Here is a 26,157-nt window from a genome sequence, read left to right as displayed (position 1 = left end):
AGTGTGAGAGACATAAGCTTTTATCTCATTTAAGCTATGTTGTTTCCAATTTTCTGACATAAGCAGCCGAGCCTGATTCTAACAGATGCATTTAGTATGGTAAGATGTTACCTTTGAATTTCCTGACTAACTGGAGGATCATTCTCTCGTCCTCCTGGGATGAAGCAAGCTAAGATGAACAGCATGCACTTTGGGGTAAAGAAGTAGGTTTAAACCCCTCCCCTGCTGCGAGCTGCATCTGTAAGCAATTACTTGTCTTCTCTGTACCTGTTTGTCTTTTGTAAAGCATTGTACATTCAATTAATGCTATAACCTACCTGGCACACAGTAGGGACCCAGTGATGTTGGTTTCCTTGTTTTCTTCCATCCCATGTTGAGCATTTAATTTTAAATACTCAGAAGAAACTCCAGGTAAATGCACTTGAGTTTGTTTCTACACGAGCTGACCCTGCTGTGATAGCCTTTGAAACTCCAGTGGGGTGAGGCGAGGTAAAGACAACCACAGTTAATGCAGCAGGAAGCACAGGACAGAAGGAGGAACCACGAGAAGGAACAGCAAATAGAGCCTCTACGTGATCTGGTACAAACCTCCTCTACGTCAAAGAAGACCTGGGCTCTCCCGCTGAATCCAGACGAAACACCTACTGGGCCTGGGAGGAATAACGCTCAGTTTTCCACGGAGCTCTTGTCCCCCAAATGCCGAGCGATGGGGTGACCGACAGCATTTCCAGCCTGTGAAATACAAGCTGAGCATCTGGGGGGAGATTTATGCTCGGGGCAGAAGCGGAAAGGCCGACTTAGCTGGTGAGACACAACTTCTCCCAACCTGCGTGCATTGAAATCGTGAGAAAAGAAGGCTACTCAGACACTGCGGATTAGCGCCTTGGACTGACAGCCAGGCTCATAAACATCCCGGTGCCCTGCTCTAACCTAAGAAAAATGTTTGGGAGAATTCAATGTTGTCAGTCTCTTGGCTGGCCCGTAACTATGGCAGAGGAGAGAGAAGCATGATAAGTTATTGGAAGAGGCAAGTGGACCACCCCGGTGAAAGGATAAGTGGTGGCCGGGCTCCCTACCCCAGCAATGACCCGGTCCTCTGTCATGCACAGCCGTAATTTTCAAATTATTTTACTCTTGGACTGTTCTAGCAGGGCAAAAGACCCTACGGACTTCCAATTTTGCCAAAAAAATAGTTATATCATATTAGAGTTGGAAGAAACCAGCTAATTTAGTTCAATCCCTTCTCTCCACTTGTGAAGTGTTTCCAAGTGGGTAGAGGAGGTGGCCTCAGTCACACAGGGTTTACGCGGAGCCAGGCCCAGGACTGGGCCCCCGATTCCTGGCTTGCGTGTTTCATCTCATAGCATTAATTTGGTCAAGGGACTCCTTTTTCAGTTATGTTCTAATGTGTGCCTTGAACTACCAGCTGGCTGGGAGTAGCTCTTATTTTAAAACCCGCATCTTAACATAATCTGAAGTTTCAGGCTACCGAGAGGGCACTGGAGCGCTTGAGCTCTGAGGCCCACACACGTGGAGCCAGGAAAGAATGAGGACAACGGTCTGAAAAGCTAATGGGAAAGAGGAAAAAAGAACATTTTCTTACAACTCAGAAACAACAGCTTAGCAGTTTGCTGGGCTGCTAGAAACACGCCGAGAGCCCGATGGGGTACCGAATTTGCATCTACCTCCAGACCCGCGCTACTGAAAACAAGGCAGTAAATCCCTGCAGGACCAAGGCCTGGATTTGAAAACCTTCTGCCCGCTTCCCATGGGTTGCAGGTCTTCGTGCATTTCTGTGCACCGAACACCCATCACGGGTCAGGCAGGGGCTTTTTCATACACTTGATTATTATGTTCAAGGGGTAACAGAGGCAGACGGGGAAACAGAAGTCAGGGAAGGGGCGTGTGCAAGGCCACACGGTTAGTGGTAGAGCCGAAATACAAACTCAGTCCCCAGATCGACTCCAGGCCTCTCCCCACCTTGCGGAAGATGCAGAGGCGCTGGAACACCCAGGAGGCGCTCGGTGGGGACCAGAGGTGTCCCAACTCCCTGGGCCCCATGTTCCTGCATCACCGGCCCCTTCTGAGCTGCTCCCCTGCAGCCTGCTACCCTCCAGGGGCCAGCCTTTAAGGCTTAAGGGGCAGCTCTCACCCCCAAGGCCAAAGACAACAGACGTAGGTACTTTCAAGCGAAGTCTTTATTTGGAATACGTGTCACCTAGCGGGTCAACCATCCCGAAATAGCCAGTATTTACATCGTGCGGAGAAACACAAGAAGAGTCCCTTGAAGGCAGTCAGCTGAGCTCTGCTGGGGCCACTCGTCTCCCCCGCTTCACCTTTCCCCAGTCGGGGTCTCGGGGGCAGCCTGATGGGGGCCACGGCTGCGGCTGGGAATCGGCCGTGACCCGCTGCGTCTTTTCCTGGGACCCTCTCTCCCCGCCTTACTGTGTTAATACGTTATACCGGTGCCCAAAGAAATGATGGGATTACGGCGCGCCTTCACCAAATCCCCTGCGTTTGTCTGGCCCGCTTTGTGTCTTGAGGGCTTCGGCGTAGCTTCGCGCAGGCCGGGCGCCGGGCTGACTTGCATCGCGCGCAGGCGACACTTCTCCCCAGGCTGCTCTGGCTTCCCTGCCGAACGCACCTGGACTTGGACTGGCCTTCTGTCTCCCTCGGGCCCCCCGGCACTTGCCCTGCTGTGCGTGGGGTGAGGGTCCGGAGACGGGGTGTGGGCCGCCCAGTGGCCTGGCTGTCCCCTGGAGCGGGCTCACCTTGAGCGGAGGGCTCCCTCTTCACCCCGAGTCAAGGCCCTGGGACGAATCGCTCGACGACCTGGACTTGCCGGAGGTTCAAGTCCAGTCGCTGAGCAGAGGCCACAGAACAAGGACCTCCCTGCCCTGTGCAGTGAACAACGCCGTAATGGGGCTCTCAACAGCCACGGGCGGGGCTCTGCAGGCGCTCTGCCCCTTCCCTCGCCGCCCGCGGACCCGAGACTCTCCCGGGGAGCTGTGAGCTGGGCCCCGTCCACCTTTTCCAGAGGCTGAATTAGAGTCTTCACCACTCCCCACACCCCTTTTTTCTTTTTAAAACAAAACATGCAGGCTGGGGGACCATTCTATCTTTCGTGTTATTTTATCATCTCCCCCGTCTTGGCTTGGCGGGTCCCCAAGTGGACCAACCCACGTTCCTGGCAAAGGACCTCCCACCAGGCAGACTCTTAAAGGTCACTTGGAATCTGTCTCTTAAATCCTGTCCTGAGAAGCAACTCTCCTCCCACACACAGATGTACAGAATCTGCAGTTCAAAACAAAATAAGAAGAAAATGCAAAAATCCCCCAGGCCTGCAATAGCTTCGGCTTAAGAAACACACTCCCACCCTTCACTCCATCCCTGGGGCACCGTCTCCCGCGCGCACACGGACCTGGGGGAACAAAGTCCCAGCAGTAAAGTAACTGCGTACAAGTCTCTAAGCCCAGATCTTCAGAGAGGGATTCTGCTGTACTGGTCAGTTACTAGGAGATGTTGACCTGACGCTGAATTGTGTATAATTTAGTCATTTTAAACAAAAGAATAGCCAAACCACACAAACAAAATCTTGGAGGGTCACGGAGGAGATGGTGGGTTAATCTTATCTTCCATCAGCCCTTTTTGCTCAGAGCTGGGAAGGAGTCGTGTCAACAGAGGATCAGATTCATCACTTTTCCCCAGAAGGCCTAAACCAAGGTGCTATCAGAGCAGGTCATTTCACTGCTGTAAAAAGCGTTCGGTGTCTAGTTTCAGAGTCATTTGAGTTCGAACACTCGGACTTCCGTTAACGACAGACAGCCCTTCACCAACAGTCACGTGGAAAAAAAAAGATCTACTGAGAATTTCCACATGAATCAAACCTCAACCTACAACTCTCAGAAGGAAGCCAGGATCTCAGAGAGCACATACATTTTTAAGGGAGTTTTAAAAAAGGAACCCAAAGAGTTAACGTACAACGTGGAAAAGGATTCTGAAGATGCAATCAGGGGCTGTGCATCCTTAGGTGTTTCCTGTGGTCTGCAGAAACGGAAGGTTCAAAACAATACTAAAGATATTTGGTTTTCAATCATTCAGAAATTTTCTTCAAAGAAAGGTAATTACAGCTATATTAACATAGTCCCCTTCTTTTGCAAATCGAGAAATACACATACATTTCAAATGTGATTCCTCATATAATTCTTTTAGTCCAAATAGCCAAAATTAGAACTTTTAATTTTATAAGCCACCAATTACTAAACACCAATAGTAAGTCGTCTGAATGAGAAGAATGACGAACACAAAATACGAAAACTCCTTTTCCAGCCACAAATGATAAGGGGGGTTGTGTGTGTATAAGACACAGAAATAAAAAAAGCATAATCAGCTGAACTCCAAACCCCTGGAAAAGCTCTTTTTGATTAGAGACTGTATCATTTACCTCAGAATACGCAAGTTTAAAAGCCACATTTTCAAAGTTCCATCCCCACACCTCCCCACCCCCGGAAGACTTATGTACAGGCTGGAATCCAGAAATTAAGGTTAGAAGTATAAATATTGATAATTTCCACCGCATTTTCAGAACGCTTTCAGAGTGCTATGCTACAACAATTTAGAAGAAAGGAAGAGTGTCGCAGTTTGGTTGGTTTGCGATATACATAAGGTTCGGTAATTTCTTCCCTTTAGGGTCCTTCTCTTTCTCTCGAGGAATAAGCTGTAATTGGATTCTTTGGGTTAAAAGAAGTGTTAGATGGGACCAACAAAATGTAAGGGGAAGTCAGAACCGTTAAGATGTATGTACATGGATGATACATGTATGTGTCTATATGCATACGTATATACACACATGCCCTCCTTCATCTGCACTTAACAGGAATGCACACCCACGAGGACCCCCAGGAGCCGCCCTCACTGAGTGCTACCAGATGACCCCCGTGGTTCACCAACTACAGCAGAGTAAAGCGGCCTCTTCCCCACGACATCTTTCCTGGGAAAAACAGCTTCAGCCATTCCTGGCAGAGGCCTGGCCCATCATCCCCGTGTGTTGTGAGAAGCAGAGAATCCTCTAATTTCACAGGAACCAAAATCTGGAAAGGAGTAACTAGGAGTAACAGGTAAGAACCAAGGCTGCGGGGAAGTGTGTTTGAAAAGACTTTTCAGTACTGCTTGGATTCTGTGTTGTTTATTACCATCCAAATACATGAAGTTCTGATGAAATAAAATCATAAGGTACAGATAAAAACAGGCCATGAAAGCCCAGAGTTGTTTTAGGGCCAAACTGCAGACCACCCAATAGTTCACATTTTAGGAATTTGAAATGCCTAAAAATAGATAAGGTGGTTTCTGAAAAAGAGAGAGAGAGAGAAGGAAAGAAGAAAGAAAAAGAAAAAAAAAAAAAAGGAGAGGAAAAGGAGGGAGGGAGGAGACAAGAAACCATTCAGGAAATGTTAGCTCCCAAGAACGCCCGACTTAGAAAGAAGGGACAAACGCATAAAAAATGCATAAACTTTGCGCAGGTTAATGCAATAGTAAACAGTAGAATACATAGGCCTCGTAATACTTTTGTAATGGCATACATATAATGTCTCTAGCACTTTTGAAAACTATGCAGACACTAATTAAGGATGATTCTAGGTAAAAATACATATTTCTTTAAAGGGGCGGGGTGGGAGGAGGGGAGGGGTGGTCTCAGGGCGGATCCGCACAGACGTACAAAGCTGAAACTATGTTTTTTGGTAATTCTAGTGGATATGGCAGCAAAAATTTGTCATAAGGATGTTGGCTGGTTTTAAGAGGGTTATTTTCAAATATAACCGTACAGCTCTCTTTGTAAAAAAATCTTTGTGAAAAGTTAATTTTATTAACCCTGAAAAATGCCTATATTGACATCTCTTTCTAAGATAAACTAAAAGTAGCAGAGTTGTGAACGGGTAAGGGCTATATGCTTTAAAGCAAATGTGAACCCTCTTTGGGTTCCTCTCACACAAAGGGATACAGGGTCTTAAATACAATAAACTTCCTTAAAAATCTGCCGCCTAACAATTGTTTACATCATAGAAAAATAGCGTTTTTGTAAAAAGAAATATAGTTACTTTGTTAAAATGGTCTATTTTAAACCAGCAATTATTTTTCATATAAAGAATTTCTAAACATCCATACAGGAAATAAAAATAGATAATACTGAGTGCAAAGCAGACAACATCATGTTTGCAAACGATCAAAGCATCTCATTGCCAGATAAATAACACTCTTAGTTCATTATGGTACAAGTTTGAATCTTTCGGGAACTTAAAAGCTACAGCTTTATTCTCTGATGGCAAGTTACTTATACGTAAAGTGACTTCAGCAGAAGGCCAGACTGATGAGAAATGGATCATACATATGCGTTCACATTTCCCCAGAACTCAAAGTGCTGACACACTAGAAATGGCCTGCGTCCCAAACTCCGTGACACGAGCGTGGACCACAGGCCACGGGGAAGCGAAGGGGGATTTACGACATTCACGGTCCTTTTAAAAAATCATTCATTATATCATCCACATTTGAGTTTTCACATACAGCCAGATTAACACCAAATTCTTTACCAGCTTGGCTAAACCCATCATTAAGGAGGGTCTTTGTGACTCTTTTCTAAGTACAGGTATTAACTCTTCGTGCCATAAAAACAGATGGTTTCAACCGACTACTGCTTTACTTCCACAGAGTGACTCTCTAGGGCTGACGAGTTTCCTGGCGGCCGTGGGGACAGGATGTCACAGCGAGGGTCCCAGCTTCCTCCCAGGCGGCGGGGCTGAGGCCACCTCGGAGATCACTCTGTTAGCAGATGACAGCCCCGCACTCCACTGGCGCGTCATCACACCCTCTCCACCCTGCTAGGGTCGTACGAATCTGCAAAAAAGAAAACGAAAGACAAGAAGCGGTATATTCAGCTGGTCTTTTGTCTGTTTAATCCTCAGACCAGAAATAAATATGTTTGGGGAACCAAGTCCACACGTGTAGAAACGTTCATTTTCAGACATCTCACCCATCTTATTGGTATTTTTTACTACGGAGTAAAAAGCTATCTAAACAGTCTAAAGGCTGTTTTAAAGGGACGTGTATGACCACTACCTAATCACAGACGGAAAAATGGGAGTTGCTTAGTATTTTGATGGTCCCTTCCTGTTGTTCACAGTGGAACATAATTAACTTTAAATGCAACTCTTGTAAAGCAGCAGTGACGCTCTTAGCTGACGGTATAGAGGATATTGTGTGCGCGTAAATTACAACTCTAAGGAAACCTTGCTGCAGAATGCGCGTCCTTGAGATCAGTGATGTCCCAGAAGGGCCTGAGGACCCCGAGACCCTGAGAGCTGGGCTGGCAATGACAGGGCTCCTGTCCCTGACCCGACAGCCGGCAGCAGGCCCTGGGAGTCTGGGCTGCCACGCTGATGCGTTCTACAGGCACACACACTGGGCCCAGGTGGCCTGGGTTTCCGAAACGGGACACCACACGAAAGAACAACAGTCCTAGACCGTCATTAGGGCTGTGGCTAGGCCCTCGGGGGCCACAGATCTCTGGGGCCCAGGCAAACCTGAGGCTTACGCGTGTGGCTCCCATGGTCAGAACTTCCTGCCACGGCAGCTCAAACGGTTCTTAAGTTCTCAAGAGAAAACACGTAGGAAACCTGGAAGGGTGGTACAATTCAGCAGTTACTACAGCTGTTGCAGAGCCATCTCCTCCCAAAGCCTCTGGACCACGTGCATCCCGGAGGCCACACCTCTGGCAGCAACACGTTTGCCGCCTCCTCCGGACGCCTTCTCGACGCCCCATGATGTGTTTACGACCAGACACCGCAACCGCGACGACTAAGGCAGCGTCTGTCGCGCTCGAGCCGCGCGTCACAGCCAGACGGGACAGGCTCTTCTCGTGGCAAGGAGTCTGCTCCTCTGTAAACACCTGCTGCACCAGGTGCCCCTCTGGCTGGAAGCAGCCGAGTTCCCGTGAGTCAGCCGCCTTCCGAGGGCCCACACCTCACACCCACCGTGGCAGCGTGGGGTAGCAGCTGAGCCTACGTCTCTGTGCGCAGTCGGCCTCATCTTAGGTGGATTCGGAGGGCCACCCTGTGAGCAAAGACGCCCTTTTCGCCGCTGAGAATGAGGCGGGCGGGCTCACTGCCGACAGCAGAGGGGCCTGGGGAGGCTGTGTGTCTATTAAGCCTCCAGTGACACAGACCCGGGGCCCGGAGCAGCCCACCCGAGGGCAGGTGCACGGAGATGCCTCCACGGAACGTGCCTCCTCTCTGACCTCCACTGCGGAAGCTGAGGGCCCAGAGACAGGGGGCCACGGAGAGAATTCTGTAGAATAAGGGGCTCCCTCTTCAGATCACGGGGGGGTCGAGGTCCAGTAAAAATATAACGTGAGCCACAGCACGTTATTTTAAAGTTTCCAGTAGCCGTGTTAAAGCAAACAAAAGGAAATAGGGGAAATTAATTTCCATGATGTAGTTTATTTCACCAGATAAATCCAAAAGGTTATCATTTCAACAGGTGATCAATGTTAAATTATTGAGAAGTTCTAGATTCGGGGGTGAATGTCTGTGAACTCTGGCGTGTGTTTTACACTTACAGCACACCTCAATGTGGACAGGCCACACTGCAAGTGCCCAGGAGCCGTGTGTGACCAGGGGCTACCACACCGGCCGGCAGAGGTCCAGAGAACAGACAAGTCATCACCCTCGGTATTTGGAATCCTGGTTCCCATAGGCACCATTTCAGGTGAAGACAAATCACTAAGGCCCGCCCTCGTGGGTATTTCGAGTATGAACACCCTCAAAAGCTACTGCCCTTGAGGACGTGCTGACGCCCAGCCTTCTAACGGCATTATCTGGCATCATTAAACTGCCCCAGGTTCCCCACCGCGGGCCCAAGCAGACAGGCTCCCCCCACTCTTCTCCTGAACTTCTGTTGGGAGAGCAGCCAGCAGAGGCTGACGGGACCAGCAGGTTCGGACGTTGATGTGCCAGGATTACACTTCTGACCTGGAACATAATCCATTCGGCAGAGATGGAGTCTAGGACCTGAATTAGCTTTGAGCTGCTGACTTCTTAGCTAGAGCACAAAAAACCACTAAAAAATGTTCACTGAAATGACCATCTTTAAGCTGAAGGGAAGTCTTTATGATACAATGGGTGCACAACACAGATAATAAGGTTCTAGAAGGGTGTGTGTGTGTATGTGTGTGTGTGTGTGTGTGTGTGTGTGTGTGTGGTTACAGATGTACACGGTATAATCTTGTTGGAAAATTCCAGAACAAAATCTGAATTGAAGTGGCCTGTGAGTTCGGGGGCAGTGAAGGGGGTCTGGCGCACTGGGGTGACAGAGGCAGGGGTTGGGCGGGGACGGAGATGATGACTCTTGTGCCTAAAATGATAAAATACATCAAAAGGAAAGAGTCCAAAAGCTTATGAGCAACAAGCCTTTACTATGTCAATCAAAGGCCTCTCAGAAGGACTGGCTTTGGGTCCTGAGGCCAGGTGACCATCACCTGAAAGGCTGACGAGGTCACCCGAGCCACTGCACGTGTGTGAAATCGCCCCTGTGGGTCGTGCTATGCGGCCACTTCAGGAAGCTCGAGGTAGCTATGACCACGAGGAGTGCTCTGCCTTTAGATTTCTGGTCATCTTACTGTGTATCAATAACAAATGCACCAGATGGAGAGACAAAAAAGTAATCAAAATCTCGAACTGTCGGAAACTATGGTTAAAAAATATAATAATAAAGTCATGGGGGTGGGGTGGAGTTTGAATGGCTGGCTAAAATGAAAATCAACATTACCTAGGTGATTTCAGACACCCATCTGGCCCCATTCACGTGTCAAAAGGTCAGGCTACGAACTGAGGGAGTATTGAATTGAATTAGAAATTTTTTGTTACAACATATTCCCCGAAATACGTGGCCACGGACAGAGGCATAGCGATCTCTACAAACCGGTGTTTTCCTTATAACAGGCTGTGTCTTACTTCAAAATCCTTATAATTCTCAGGAGCGCTGGCAAAATCATCCTGATTTTATAGATAAAGAAACACCCCTTAAAAGCCTGTGATGATGTCCTTTTAACCAGCTCTTAAAAGCCAAGGGGCCTATTTTTGGTGGGGGGAGAGGGTCTCATGCTACAGCCTGACAAATCCCAATGGCTCACAAAATGGGCCACGGAGTACTTTCCACCGTAATGGCAAAGGCTCCGCATTCCTGGTATTCTCTTCCACAGCAAAGACCAACTTTGTCAACTCAGATGACCCAAGAGGGCCCTGACAAATGAGTTCTTTCGATCATGGATGCTGCGTGAGGGTGGGAGCAATGTTGGCTCACAAGAATCACTCTGCATTTGTGGGAAAACTGAAAAAGTGAGAAGGAGATCTTTTTGTTTAACCAAAATTTCGGGACTCTTCCAGCTGAAACCAGTGATCTTCTCCGTCTCCTTTTAAACCCTTGGATTTCAAAAAAGGAAGCAGAGCAGCGAGGGTTGGGGATCACCAGGTCGGCACAGCTAGTCAGATGGGAGGGTCTGGCTGACGAGGCTGGGCTGGGGTCGGGGTCCGGGGACAGCGCCGGAACACTGAGTAAGGGGCGCACTTCACCCTTCCAGCAGAAGGGTCCCTTCTAGTCGGTAGTTTATGATGTGGACTTTGAATTTCCTCTAATCATGTCTAGGGTATATAATCGATAATCCCCGGCGCCTGAAACAGAGATGCCAAGGGCTCTCTCGCCTGTTCATGTCAGAGCCGAGAGGGTGAACAGGTGTTTGGGGGCATCGCTGTCACTGTCATGGGAACCTGCCTTGTGGTTCTACATGCTGAAGAAGGCTCAGGAGACATGTGAAGGTGAGAGGATGCAGGGCTCATGGGCCTGCAGGATGCTGCGGCCAGAGCCAGCTCCCCTGGGTCTTAGCCATCAGAGCTCGGGGGCTGGAAGAAAGAGGGCTGGCGGGTGAACTTCCAGGGGTAGGTGGGTACTGAGGAAAGCAAACTGCTAATTCTGTCTAGACCTCTCAAGTCTTAGGAATGGTGTGGTGGTGAAGACAGATAAAAATGGGGACAAAGGATTGTGCAAGAATCACGGGGCAGGGAGTTTATCGAATCGACTGGTACGTCTTTTCCCATTAGGTTAATAGAGCAACGAGGGTTATCTGGGTAAATGGCTATTATCTGGGAAGAGAATACAGAGTCCAACAAATGCCATGGTCTCCTACGAGACTGATCGAGGTTCCTGCACTAAAGCTGGAATACTTTACTGATGTACCTCTTCACAGTTGGGGGCCCCCAAGGTTGTTTATGTCTGGAATTCTACCTAGTTGCTTACATAGATAATTTCTATCAAGACTGGATCATTTAAAATACACTATAAGGTCTTGCTTTTTAAGGAAAGCTTCTGGATGATTCTTGGTAAAATGAAGACTCTTTTGGCCCATAATTCACAGGGTCAATTGCACCTTTTCTGCATCTGCAGGTTTCAGCATCCACCAACCTTGTGTTCCGATGCTCTCGGGACGTCGACTGAACACAACGCGCCCGCCCGCCTGCCCCGATCCTCACCTGGGCACCAGAAGTCCTGAGCGCCGTTCTCCTCCCTTTGTGCTGTCGGATGCCCGTCTTCTTCCAGCAGGGGGGCACCCTTGGGGTCAGAGAGCTTATGCCTGGCGCTCAGAGCCCCGGGGCCCCTCTCGGCCTTCAGGTCCTCGGCCTCCTCCGCAGCGTCCGCGCCCCGCGAGGTCAGGAGCCTCAACCGAGACACAGAGCTCACCTCCTTCATCCTCATGAGGCGGTCGGGGTCTGCCCTCCGCGGGGGGGACGCCAGTTTCTCCTGTAAACTTTCAATCACTTTGGACGTGCTTCGGAGCCTCTTTTCGGAGGCTGCTAAATTTGGGGTCCTTTCTATAAAATGGAACAAGGTGGACCTGAAGGGTGGCTTTGTCCCCACGTCTTTGGGATGGAAGGGCTGGCACTCCTGGGGGCTGGGCTGAGGCTCAGGGGCCTTGCTGGGGACGGCCCCGTCCACGCCGGCGGGCTCGGAGGCCTGGGAAGCCTGCCGGGCGCTGCCCACTTCTCCCACAAACAGAGGGCTTTCGGTCCAGCCGCACCTCCTCCTGCTGTAGAAGGCGTCGGCAGACGCGGCGGGGTCACACCGCTGGTCTGGGCCGGCCGCTGCGTCCCGCCTGCGGGCCTCAAGCCTGCGGGCGCCTCCATCAGGCTCGGGGTCTTGACTCCGCCCTGTCCTCCGGGCGCCTGGCAGCAGGGACTCCACGGCCACCTCAATGCCCAGGATCCTGGCGGCCCTGGCTTGCAGGGACTCGTTTAGGGGGATTTCTACTGCACTGACTTCCCCCGGAGACCCCGCTAACTGGCCGGCGCTCTGCTCCTGCCCCGGCGTTAGCCCCACAGACCTCAAGTCTGGTGCCGACAGGCCTCGGGGTTTGCCAGCCACGGACAGGGGGGCCCCTGTGTTCCCCCGCCCCCCACCGCCCGCCTTGGGTGCGCTGGCTGCGCTCAGCTCCGCAGCACTGAGCTCCCGACTCGGCGGGGGCGCCCTCGGTTCCGCTGCATCGGGCGGCGGCCCTGCTGCGGCATCGCTCGGCCCGGAAGACGCGGCTCGTCTCACAGGCCTCGGGCTGACGGCCGGCTCGGGCGCCCTGGCCTCGACCTCCCGGTCCCGCCCCTCCGCCATCCGGCTCCCGGGGGGCGACGGCCCTGCAGCGCGCCCGCTGCCGTCTGCCTGCCGGGGCCCGGGGGCCCGAGGCCTCGCCTCCTCGGCCCAGCTCTCGGGCTTGCTCTTGACGCTCCCCGGCCTGGGCCCCGGGTCCTCGGGTGCCCGGCCCTCCGGAAGGCCTGGGTGCGTGGACACGGGCTGGCTGCGGCCTCCCCAGGGCGGCTCTGTCTCACTGTCCTCGCGGCCGCTGCTGCCGTCCCGGCCCCCTTCCTCCTCCTGAAGCTCCTTGTTGAAACTTTCCAACTGGCTGATCAGGTCCCAGGGGCGGCGGCTGACAGGCTTCAGGAGGAACTGCCCAAACGGCTGTCTGCTGTTGCAGGGGCCTGTGGTCGCCCCCTTGACGACCTCGGCCCTGGGCACCGGGCTGCCTCCGCGGACACGGCCGTCCACGCGTGGCTCACCCGGGCCGGCCCTTGGTGCGGGGGCCTGGCTCCTGGGCGAGGAAGACCCTGAGATGGCGCCGCCACCGCACGGGCTGAGGGGCCCCCCTTGGCCTTTTGGGGAAGGAGCCCCGGGCCTCTGGTTCTGGTCACTGGACGCCACCGCCACGTGCATCTGAACCTCGAAGGCGTCCAAACATCTTGGAGGCAGCGCGGTGTCGGGGGACCCTCCCCACATCTCCCCAGGGAGGGGCCGCGGGCTTTGGGATTCCTGGGTGAAGCTGGTCTGCGTTTGCTGGTCTCTGTACTGCTGCCCGGGCCACAAGCCAGGACACGCGAGCGCTCGGTGTTTCACAGGGTGTGGGAACCTGGGGTCGTCTGTTGGCTGGTCTCCTCCGGGGCTCCCCGGGTCTGATTTCTGGAGCTCCGTCCTCCCGGTCATGCTGCCCATGAGCGCCTGCAGCTCCAGGTCGGTGGAGGACAAACTCAGCAGACTCTGCTCTTGCAGAGCCGCGCTCTTCTCGGGCCCAGGCCTTTCATCCATGTTCTGTTTTAAGTCATTGTTGTTCGTATCTGTAGCTGGCAGATGTGATTCTGACTTAACTGGGATAGAAACCAAACAAAATATCGTCTCGCTCATTTTTTTCTTTGAACTTTTCTTGGTCTGCAGCCCAGCTTCGAACTTTCTGAGCTGGGTTTGTGTCTCACAGGTACTCTCACCCTGGGGGCTCGGGGAGGAGACGAGGCTTTCTGCGTGCACGTCCGGCCGCTGACTCCGAGTGACGACGCAGGCGTCTCTGTGCTCAGCAAAGCCACCATCTTCTCCACCCCCGGGGAGCCGGTCCCACAGCCAGCTCTCGCTCCCCGAGGGGCCCCGAACGACAGCCTCCCGCTGCAGGCTTCCAGGCGCCGGCTCTGTGGCAGGGACAGGGCCGTCCAGCTTCACGTCTTCCCAGAACCCGTGGGGTCGGGCGAGTCTAATGTGTCGTATCCGTGGGTCGTCGAAGGGGATGTACAGGACGGAGCCGTCACAAGCCGTGGCGGGGCGGGGCTGCGGGAGGACCCCGACAGGAGAGCACGGGCTGGGCCCCAGCTCCTCCCCGGCTCCCCGGGGGCCCGAAGGGGGCTGGCCACCGGCAGCAGCCTTCTCCACCAGGTGCCGCTGCGCGTGGCGGCCTCCGCCCTCGGGCCTCCGCCCTCGGGCCTCCACCGGGCAGGCGGGTGCGGCGGCCTGAAGCGGCGACCGGTAGGAGGGCGGAGGCACGTACACCGGGGGCTCCAGGCCGGGGTCGGGCGCGCACGGCTCCTGCCTGGCGGCGTCGTTCGCCTTGGCGGAGGGGGCGGCAGCCGACTCCGGATGCCGGCTGTCCGCGTAGCTGCCGTTTTCCGCGCCGGCCCTGCAGTGTTGGTGGGAGCCATAAGATGGAGGCTTGAGGGGTCTCCCAAACCGAGGCCGGGGTAAGGGGGCCGAGGAGCCGCCCTTCTCGGGGTTCCTGGTGGCTTCCGAATCGCGAGCACCGTCTGAAGGCTGAAATGGCACTTGAGGGACACCTGGAAAGTGCCCGTCGCTCAAAGGGATGGGAATCTCCACGCAGCTCAGGTTATCGGGTGAAAGAACTCTCGGCAGTGAATGGGATTTCCCTGTGCCCTGGGAGGTCAAGCCGTGGCCTCCGAGCACACACGGGTACAGGTCTTGGAACAGCTTCTCCCCGACGCCAGCCGGCATCTGCCCCCCTGGGTTCCGTGGCTGGGCCTGGCCTCCGACGCGGACGCTCTGCCATCTGGCGGGACCCGCCAGTCCCAGCCCTTCCTCGCAAAGTGCCTTCCTCATCACGTCCTCGCTCCTTCCGCCAGCCTCCCGGGGCCCCTGGGTGGCTTGCGCGGGCGGGCTGGGGGCCCGGGCCGGCTCCTCACGGGCTTCCTGCTCCCTCCTCCGGTAGGTATGGCTGCGGCTGGCGGGGGACTGCTGGCGGAGCCTGCGAGACAGAGAGGCACGCGGTTACGCCAGGGAGGACGTGCACGGGGAGCCTGCCTGGGCCGTGACTGCTGAAAACCACACACTGGGCCTTCCCTGGTGGCGCAGGGGTGAGGAGTCCGCCTGCCAGTGCGGGGGGACGCGTGTGTGAGTCCTGGTCCGGGAAGATCCCACATGCCGCGGAGCAACTAAGCTTGTGCGCCACAACTACTGAGCCTGTGCTCTAGAGCCCATGCGCCACAACTACTGAGCCCGTGCACCACAACTACTGAGCGTGTGTTCTAGAGCCCAAGAGCCACAACTGCTGAGCCCACGTACCACAACTACTGAGCCCATGTACCACCACTACTGAGCCTGTGCCCTAGAGCCCACACGCCAGAACTACTGAGCCCGCGTGCTACAACTACTGAGCCTGTGCACCACAACTACTGAGCCTGTGCTCTAGAGCTCATGCGCCACAACTACTGAGCCTGCGTGCTACAACTATGGAGCCCGTGCACCACAACTACTGAGCCTGTGCTCTAGAGCCCATGCACCACAACTACTGAGCCTGCATGCTACAACTACTGAGCCCGTGCACCACAACTACTGAGCCTGGGCTCTAGAGCCCACGCACCACAACTACTGAGCCTGTGCCCTAGAGCCCACATGCCACAACTACTGAGCCCGCGTGCTACAACTACTGAGCCGGTGCACCACAACTACTGAGCCCGTGCACCACAACTACTGAGCCCGCGTGCTACAACTACTGAGCCCGTGCACCACAACTACTGAGCCCGTGCACCACAACTACTGAGCCTGTGCCCTACAGCCCACATGCCACAACTACTGAGCCTGCATGCTACAACTACTGAGCCCGTGCACCACAACTACTGAGCCTGGGCTCTAGAGCCCACGCACCACAACTACTGAGCCTGTGCCCTAGAGCCCACATGCCACAACTACTGAGCCTGCATGCTACAACTACTGAGCTGGTGCACCACAACTACTGAGCCTGCACTCTAGAGCCCGTGAGCCGCAACTACTGAGCCCGTGTGCCACAACTACTGAAGCCCACGCGCCTAGAGCCCGTGCTCTGCAACAAGACAAGCCACCGCAGTGAGAAGCCCATGCACCGCAATGAAGAGGAGCCCCCGCTCACCACAACTGGAGAAAGCCTGAATGCAGCAGTGAAGGCCCAATGCAGCCAAAAATAAATAAAATTAAAAAAAAAAAAAAAGCAATGGACTATAAAACAAAAACACACTCCCAACCCCAGCACTCGTCGACTTGGAAGAAGCCACGGCCCACGAATAAGGGCTGGAAGGCAGCCAGCTGTTCTGCCATTGCGGGCCTAGTGACAGGCTGCGCTCAAGAACTTCAGGACTTCGCATGCACGTGAGCGAGGCCAAGCTCAGGGCTCTGAAATGCCCGAGGGGACCGGGCTTCCAGAGTGTGGCCCTGGGCCCTGGGCCCTGGACTCCATCCCCAGCTCAGGCGGGACGGCTGCTTGCTCTCTGGGGGCGGGTCTGGGAACCCGCGTCGAGTGTGGGCAGGAATCACGAGGGGGCCGCTCAAGTGAGGACCCTGGGTCCCAGTCCAGAGGCTGACTCAGCAGGCCTGGGTGGGGCTCCATAAAAGGCACTCCTGCCAGGTCCCTGGGTGCTGCCTGTGCTGTGGGTCCCAGCACCCCCGCCCAGCACCATCACTGAGGGCGGGCGTCAACCATGAGCGCACGGCAGTCGGGGGACCCCGCCTCCCCACGCCCGTAGGCAGTACCCCAGCTCCACCCCGTGAGAGTCTCCGAGGCAGGCGGGCAGCCAGGCACCGCGTCTCTCCGCGGCCCCCAGCTCTTCCCAGCGTCTGGATGGGACGGAGGCTCTAGCAGAGTTCCCACACCTCCCCGAAGGTAACAACCACCCACTGGGCTCATTAAATATACACATTATCAATGTCCCTGCCCCTAAAAGTTCAGATTCAGTAGCTCTGGGTTAGGGTCCGGTGTCTATTGTTACCAAGCTCTCTGGGCATCTTGTCTTCAGGGGACGTGGGAAACACGCTCGGGCCACCTTCTGAGACTGCGGGGCTCTGCTCCGGAGAAGAGCCCTCTGCCAGGTAACGGATGCTGGCACCTGCGGCCGGCCAGCTCCAGGCTGTGGCCCACCGCCCGGCTGGGCATCGGGGTTTCCCTGTGAGCCTTTAAACCATACCACCGCCCAGGGCCCACCCCCAGACAGGGGATCTCATCAGTGCCACCAGGAGCCCGGGCCCAGATATTTCAAAACCTCCTCAAATGACTCTGGCAGCCCGAGTTTAGAGCTGCTCTACTGCAGCTGAAGGAAGGGTCTGAACACTGCTGAACTGTGCAGAAATATTAAGCTACTGCCTACAAACCGGCAGAGACCAGGACTATAACACAGAAAACCCATGAGGCGGAAGGAAGCCTGGGGCGTTCCGCTACCTCGATTAACCACGGGCTAAGCAGGAAAGGTTCCAACTCTACAAGTCCTGATTGCTTTTTAAATTATAAAAGTAATACGCACTCATTGTTGAGAATGTGGAAAAATATAGGAAAGTACAAACCCCAAAAATCGCTCGTAGTCTTTATACCCAGAGACAGTCATTTTGATGTATATCTTCTGGTCTGTGTGTGTGCGAGGATGTGGATTTTCAAACAGCCTTAGTGTTGACCTGCTTCCAGGTTTTACATCAACAGTCCCCAACGTCTGCAGGGCACACGACAGCCAACACTTACATAGTGGTGACAGTGTGCTAGGTCCTCGCTGAGTGCCTTCCTAACTCATTTAGTCCCATTTTACAGAGGAGGAAACTGAGGCACAGAGAGGTTGAACAACTCTCCAAGTCACACAGCTTTTGCAAGTGGTGGGAAAAGAATTCAAACCCAGCAAGTGTGGCCATAAAGCCCAGTTAGCCGCCATGTTTCACTTCTTCCAGCGTAATGACAAATTCCTCACGAGCACAGTTTCAATGGGAGAATAGCAGCCTATCATGTGTACGTGCTTTATTTAACCATCATACTGCTATCAGACATCCATGTAGCTTACGTTCTAAAACACTTTTGAGAAATGCTATTCACCAAGACTAAGCAGGTCTCCGGTTACTTAGAATCAATCCGTAGAAAAGGAATCGGCAGATCAGGGGATCATGCTACCCCTGTTGTGCAATGTGACCTCAGATCGGTCCGGCCCGTTTTAGGCTCGTCCCACCCGCAGCGTGGAGCAGAGCTGGCCCTGCCGAACTGTTCCCGTGTCCGGCTATCACAGCCGATGTGTTTCCTTACTAGATAAGTGCAAGTAATCTCTCATTGGTTCTTTTTTTTTTTTTTTTAATGTGCTTAGGTGTCATTGAACCACATTTCGTGGTTTGGAACGATTTCTATACCATAGTCAGCTGACAGGACGGCAGAGCAAGGATGGTGCGGAAAGCGGGGAGGGGCTCCGGGCCACTCGTTCTGTGCAGCCACAGCAGGTGAAGGCCTGGGGACCGGCCACTGCAGGGGACGGGCTGCCGGAGCACCCTTCCCAACACACAGGCAGAAAGAAGGGCGGATCAACAGGAGGCTAGATGGTGAGTAAACGGTAAAAACCTACTGTTGTTATTACTGTTATTAATCATTATTCTGGAATTACTTCTTTGCCTTAAGAAGTGAGGGTCGCTCTTCAGGTCCTGCATCCCCACCTCAATGACTTAAGCAGCCACTTTGGCAAAGCGAGTCATGGGCCGAAAAAGTAGAAAACGTCTGAAATGAATTTGAGGCAAAGCACTTGCTGCACAGCCGCCTAACTCCTGCGTGTACTTTGCCCACGCGCCGTAAGCTGCCTTAACCCTGCGCAGAGCCGACGGTCGGTTTCTTTGCTGATTCTGTTGCCATCAGATGGTCGTTCGAGCACTTAGGTTTTGAAGGCTGGCACAGCCCTCCTCGGGTCAGGTTCTACAAGGACCGGTCCCTGTGGAAGCCACCATGCTGGCCTCCCGGACGTGCCCCCCCGCCACCAGCGGGGCTCCGGAAGCCGAAGTCCCTTCCCTTAGGGATGCCCCTCTGGAGCCTGATGCAGACGACGAACCGTGCAAAGGCCCTCGGCACCTACGGGCTTCAGGGTCTTAGACTCTATGCCAAGTCCAAGGGCAAGATTCAAAAAGTGCAGCTTAATAAGATGTCACAATTGTCACAGACCCAATTAAGAGAGACTGAAAGAAATCACTCGGAAGTAGGCGGTCAACGCCCGGCATCGGAAGCTCCGTTCTCACCTCTGTTCTGCAGCTGACGGTGAGCGGGCTTCCTTACAGACCTGTAAACACCTGGGGCGCCTGGTTTTACAGAAGAAACCACACTGCGTGGCTCTTGCTCACTTTCTCAATAGATACTCTGGTTTCTCGGCAAACGTCTGGAGGGACTGAAATCCTGAGATGCAATTTGTCCACGTTCGGGCCACGAGCATAATCACAGACAAACCAAGAATGACATAAACAGGACAAGGATATAAACAGGCTGTAGTTACCTACGCCAGGAAGGGGGCCAGTTTTCTTCCCCGCCCAAAAATGTTCCGTTATCACCTTAACTTTGTCAAAGCTGCCATTTGTAACTAATCAAAACGGCTGGGCATTCTAGGCAAAACTTTTTTCTATTTGCACAATACAGCAAAACCCCAGTTTCAAGAAAACACAGATCCACCCGGAGAACTTTAAATAATCTATTTTAAAGAGTACACATGACAGAGAAAACTTTTATATGAAGCAATTATTTCACAAACATCTAGTTTGTACCTAGTCTGAGCCTGGCTCTCACAGGCACACGTGGCCCACGCGGTGACAGTTCTGGTGAATTTCTCCTTCAGACAAGTTATCAAGTTGGATATCTACTGGCTTCAGTGTATGACGTCCATTAACAGCTAAAATGTGTGCCACTTCACATGGCTTCAAAGCCAAGAAAGTGTTTTCCGGTACCTTTGAGGAAATAAGCTGAGATCAAATTTTTCTTTTTAAAAAATGAGACTAATAATTTACATTTACAAAACGTTAACAATGGGACGTTTCACAAAAAACATGCTGAACGCGTTAATACAGGGTGGGAAAAAGATAAGGAAAGCCAAGTGGCGTGTGAGAGCCCAAATAAATGGTGTCAACAAAGTCAGTGAGACAAGCAGGGTCTTTGTACAGAATCCCTGGGAGAACAGGTCAGAGAGGAGACAGAAGCCACACCTGCGAGCAGCTCCCTGAGTATCAGAAAAGAGACACGATGACGACAGAACCGCTGATACGCGGTGTTTGGAAAATCTCTGAAACGTAAGCCTGTGGAAAACAACACGTCTACAGGAAAAGAGGCAGATCAAGGCTGATGACGAAAAACGTGAGGAGATCTTTCTGTCTGTTCCCATGACATTTTCAACCGCAACAGGAAATCCCACCATCCTTTTTAAAAGGAAAGCCTACTTAGAAGGGCAGCAGGGGCCGTGGTTTTTAACCATGGCTGCACCCACTGCAGGATTATCCCCTCCACGGTCCTCAGAGCTGCACCAACCTGGGATCGCCTGGGCTCAGTGCAGCCTAGCTCTGTGCCTGATACCCCGCGGGCGGGGGGAGATGCCCTCCTCCCTTCCCCACAAGATCCTGAATCTGGTCCCCCAAGGGCAGCCCCCGAAGGCTCGTCTTCTCTGTGGAGGTCGGGAGGCCCCACCGAAGTGGTCCCCAGTCCAGTGACTTCTTCCCGTTGGCAGGGCCACCACCCTAGCAGATGCTGGTGCCACCCCACGACCTTGAAACCCTGTCGTCACTTCCTTCAGAAGCCACGCCCTCTTCCGGATGGGAGGTTCAGTCTTACCCAGGAGCACAGTCTGAGCATAAGGGTAGTACACATCCCTTAAAGGACCTCCCACCCCGTGAAGGAGCAGTGCTTTCCTTCTCGGTTGGCAGGGGCACTGGGGCATCTCTTTAGAGGGACTCAGCGCCAGCAGCCCAGTGCTGGGTGTCTGGCACGTTTCTGGGACGCGGTCAGCTATCTAGTGCTACAGAATTTCCTCCCCAATCCTCTCTGGGCCTGGGAGCCTGCAATTTCACTTTCCAGCGTGCCGCTGACTCAGGGTAACAGATAAGCTAATTTTGGAAAGGGGAGCTTTAAGGTCAAGAAGACATCACGACTAAGGTTTAGAGGTTAGCACAAATTAAGATCAGTCAGAAGAGATAGATCACTATTCAGCCAACGGCTCAGGTGAACAAGAACTGCAAGTCGCACCGGCACAGAGGTAACTAAGAGACACACACTGTCGGGTCAGACGGCGGATGCACCGCTACACCTGCTTTCCACAATGTCGCGATGAGTGAGTGCAAACGATAACTACTACAGAATCGGCTGAAATAAAGGGCCGGGGAGGCTGTTTCAGGAGGTTACTGTTTGGTTTTTTTTTTTTTTTTTTTTAAATACACACACTTAACAATGGGTCTGGAAGAGGAAGCATGATAAATGACAGGACTGATGAATGATGCTAACTTTAGCATATGCGGGAGGGGCGGGGCAGGAAGACAGTCCAAAGCACTCTAGGTATCCACACGGACAGGTAACTAAGCAGACCCACCCGGGAAACACATCTGCTGACGCAGGGGATGGAAGGCCCTCTGAGTCTGGTCCTCCACCCGGGGGTTTGAACGCCTGAGCCCGGGTCCAGGGTCCACAGAGATGAGCTCAGGATGGGCAGCGTCCCTGGGCAGGGGAAGCTGTGCTGTGGGGCTGGCTATCAGACCGCGTTACCAGCAGTGGACACAACTTGCTCTCGTGGCGGCAGGCAGTTTTCTGCATCATCTTTGGGGTAGGACTTAAAGAGATTTTTGATTCTGCGAGGTCTGGTGAAGACCTTTTATCCAAGTGACCTAAGTCAGAGGCCCCGCCCAAGAGGCCCTGCTCCGGGGAGGGGCGTTTAGGGTCGTTGCTTGCTTTTTACAACCAGTGCCTGGAGCTGCAGTTCTCGGGGATACACGTGGGGCAGACGCCGTTCCCTCCCTCCCAGATGTGGGACCCTCCCCCCAACGGCTGCCCTGCACTTACTCTGGGTGACCTGGCCCCTTCTGACGGATTTCCCAGCTTCAGGAAGAAAGGGCTGAAGTGGGGAGAAGTGGGATGAGAAGACAGGGCCTGTGGTCAGGTTGCCGGGGAGCCTGCGGCGGACCCCCAAGGAGGGCGGCTCCCCGGCGATGGGGCTGCCGAGGCGCGTGGCAGCTGCCTGGGACTGAGGGGCCCCTCGGTGGCGCCACCAGGGAGCGGGGTGGGGATGCTGCCCGGAGTGTGTGGGCGTCTCCTGGGGCGCTGGACGGCAGGGGGTCCAGACGCCTGCAGCAGGGCTTCGTGACCACGTACCCTCGGCAACACGCCTCACCTCCCCTGGCCTCTGACTCCTCCCCCGTCCAACGGATGGTCCGAACGCCTTCCTTTTCAAGTTTGTTGGGAGGATTAATGAGATAATACATTTCAACCGTTTGGCAGAGTGTCTAACATACGAACCCCCTGTTTTTAGCTATTAGTACCATCGTGAACCCCATTAAAAGAAATTCTCAGCAGGGTGGATCCATTTCGAAAGTCTTCGCCTCACATGGTACACGGAGCGGGTGAGGGGCACGCAGGGAAGAGACAAATGAGTGTCTGTCTTCGAGTGGGGTTATTTTAGACCTGTACTGTCCTCTCCTCAGCTGTAATCAATGGGCCTGCAAAGCAGCAGGGAGCCAGGATGCACTGACTGCCATAACAAGACCCTGACCCTCCAGCCAGGCTCTAAGGGAGGGTCCGTAACAATGATGACCAGCCAACCAATATCTAGTCTATTCAAACAAAGCAGGAAGAGCAAGCTGGGGCCCATCTTCTCTCTCATGAATCCACTAGGTAAGGCAGATTATTCCAGAATTTCCCCGTGTTCTCGTAATAAGGACATATCCTTATGGATATATATGGGTGTTTCCTCACCTACTAACTAGCCCAGTCCTCCAGCTAAAGAAGGAACTCGTCACCAACAAGTCTCCTCCTGGTGATAATGTTGCTGCCAAGACAAATAGAGCTCTCGGCTGTGCTGCTGATGTCTTCCTCCTCCTCCCCACTGTTCTCCCTGAAGTCTCATGTTCAAAGGGTCCAACCTGATTCTTCTTGGGAAAACATAGTGACGGTAGAGCAACATGGGAGCACGTGCAGGGAGAGGACCAGCGTCCGGGCTTCTGGAAGCTGACACTGCTGGTGAACAAAAACAAAGTGCCTCGGAAGAAGGGTTTACAACAAGACGGCGGGGAAATCGGAGGTCTGACGCTTCACGTGCGCCGATGAGCGCTCCAGCTCACACAGTCCATACTCTGCTCTGTGAAGAGGTCAAACTAACAAGGCCTAACACTTAGGAGATGAAGCAGCAGCTACAAGACAAATGACGTTTGTGGAAGTGTAATTCCGTACAGAGAAAGAGATACATGGAAACAGATGTTAAACTCGCGGCATTCCTTTTTTGGAGAACCATTATAAGCAGGATATGATGGGAGAGAAGCTTAAAAAACCTCTGCAGAGGAACTGTTTACCATACCCAGTAGCACCACCTAGAACGATGTCCACTGATCGGATGTAAGGCTCCCCAGACGAGGCCCCTCACCCCACATCAGAGATCCTCTCAGACTGCTGAGTCTCTAATTAGCTGTGACTGCGCTGACGACAGGACATAATTACAAGCTATTCTCAGGATTTCTGGGGCTGAGCAGAAAAGAGCTCATTGTGGTACAACTTTCAGATTCAGACCTCTGCTATGTTACGTTACTTTACAGCTTCCTCTTATTACAGCATTTCAAAGGAAACACAGTAAGGAAACAGGGAATGCCTGATAACAGTGTTCCACAAGTTTAATGGTAGCTGAGTATTATTCAGCGATGGCTACTTGCATTTAAGCATGCAGTTTCCTCCACATGTAGATAACAGCTAGCTCTTCTCCTTTGCGCGTTTCCGCTGTTTCCCCTTAATCTGTGTGTGTGTGTGTGTGTGTTGGCGAGCGCACCCTGCAACAAGGCAGTATGTGCAGAAATAGTTAAACTTGGTCCAAACTGATGAACTGAAAGTCTACTCATTATAAGCTTTGAGCACAGACGTAAATACCAGCTTCCCGAAGCATCCTTTTCATGTTGCCATGGGGAGGACAGAGAGGACACAGAGAAGATGCACACAGTTAGGATCTGCTGTTGGTTATACGGCCAAGATTAGGACACAACAAAAACCTAGCATTAAATCATCTGACATCTAGAACACTGTCTGCAGTTTTACAGACATCCTTGGTTTTCCTGCTATGTACATCCTGGGTTTCCCTGCTATGTACATCCTGGGTTTCCCTGCTATGGGAATACTGTAGTGACATTTGACGTGACCTGTGAGTTTTCTTCTGTACCACGTGGGTGACTCACACAGCCAGTTTCATCACCCCAGTCCGATCCCTGAGACCATCTAGGAGTGGTTTAGCACCCAGGTGAACTCTGCGGAGTGAATGACTCAAGGGGGACGTGCCAGGGCTTTAGGGTTCCTAAATCAACGGTCTGGGAAAAGAAAATAGGTGTGGGGTGCACGGTCAGCCCCGCGCCCACCCTGGCCTGGAAAGCGCCCTCATCTGAAGCCTTCCGCCCAGAGCGGGTGAGGCTCGGACACCCACCACCGTCCAGCCGCCCTGCCCTGGCCAGCCCCTCGCCGTGCTGACCGCCGATCAGAACAGGGCCGGCAGGCTCACCATGCCCAAAGCATCTCTGGCTGCCCCAAACTACACATACTTTCTCTCGGAAATTTAAACTAAGACCCAAGGGCGGAAGTCAGCGGGGGCTCTGGAGCCAAACCTCTGCCTCCACGTGGGACTCAAGTCCTGGGGAGCCCAAGTTAGCGGGAAGTGGGAACTGCTGGTGACGTCAGTGGAGGAGCTGCAGTTCAGGGAGACGCAGTGACAGGCGACACCTCGGGTGGAGAGGGTCCCGCAGGGATGAGCCACAGCCTGGAGAGACCCGGGCTAATGGCCCGTCCTGGGCCCAGCTTGCTCATCTCACATCGGGTGAGGCCGCCAGTCTTCGTGTCCTGCGGGCCAAGCCCCCGTGGTATCCTCACACCTCTCCCTTCACGCAGGTGCCTCTGGTTCCCTGCACCCGGAGACTCCACAAGGATGGAAGCTTTCCTGCCAGGGACCAGGTGGCCCCCTGGGAGCTCTGCTGAGCCTGTGACTGTCACCTCCCCCCCGCCCCTCCCCACTCGTCCCCCAAGGTTGGCATAAACGAAGCCACCAAGACCACGACCTCAGAGCTGGGGTCGACAGTGCAGGTGACGGGGGCCGCACAGCCAGGGTTTGCGCTTTACACGCTTGTCGAGTCTCCAGCCCTGAGAAGGTCAGTCCCGGCAACACGTGGGACACAGCTTTGGAAAGCAGTGACTCTAATTGTCATTCTGGATAAACTGTGCCAAAGGAGAAGGGTCTCCCGACTTGAGCCAAAGGGCTTCTCAGCAGGTTCAGCCGGTCCTGCACCCCTCCTGCCACCCCGGGAGCTCAGTATCGCTCGATCTAACGACAGCGACAGCTCAGAGCACAGCCTCTCCACCCACTTAGGAAGCGTGGATCCTGCATTTGGGAACCTAGTCAAGGCTCCAAATCTGTTCTGTGTTCCTCCCCGCTTTTTTTTTTTTTTTTTTTTTAACATTTTGCTGCATATAACCAGCTCATACACGAGAAACTCTAAGGTGATGTGAGTTATCGATCCTATCATTCTTCATTCTCACTCGGGAACCCTGAGGTTCCAGCCACGCCCAGATGACGGGCGACACTGCTCCCCACCTACGTGGCCCCGGCCTGTGTGTGCAGGGCGGCATCATTACCCGGCTCTGACCAGGGAGCACAGATGCCGTCCCTACGCAGCTCCCCAGACAGGAAGGGGCGCAGCGGCGCGTGGGAGCTGCTACCCCCGCCCACGGGCAGGGAGGGCAGGGGAGGACGTGAGGATGGCCCAGCACAGGCGACAGGCCCCGCCAGGCAGGGTGGCCAGGCCCGGTGCTGCTGTGGCCCGAGCCGGGCTTCCCTCCACACC

The 26,157-nt window shown here is 53.6% G+C and overlaps 1 protein-coding gene across 2 annotated transcripts in view; it reads right to left on the bottom strand.

Annotated features, from left to right (window-relative positions):
* Positions 1–1,594: 1,594 nt before the first annotated feature.
* JCAD (junctional cadherin 5 associated) overlaps positions 1,595–26,157 on the bottom strand; it is a 41,529-nt gene continuing 16,966 nt past the window's right edge. For both annotated transcript variants that reach the window (XM_022580664.3, XM_022580665.3), the window contains exons 3-4: positions 11,577–15,103; positions 1,595–6,891 (exon numbers count right to left, since the gene is read on the bottom strand). In XM_022580664.3, coding sequence (XP_022436372.2) covers positions 6,857–6,891; positions 11,577–15,103 — 3,562 coding nt within the window. In that variant the 3' untranslated portion in view covers positions 1,595–6,856. The remainder of the gene's footprint in view (positions 6,892–11,576; positions 15,104–26,157) is intronic.

This window comes from Delphinapterus leucas, chromosome 2 (assembly GCF_059928025.1).
Source record: "Delphinapterus leucas isolate spDelLeu-1000000601 "Yukka" chromosome 2, BTC_Dleu_Yukka2, whole genome shotgun sequence".
NCBI lineage: Eukaryota > Metazoa > Chordata > Mammalia > Artiodactyla > Monodontidae > Delphinapterus > Delphinapterus leucas.
This window is presented reverse-complemented; position numbering and strand designations above follow the sequence as displayed.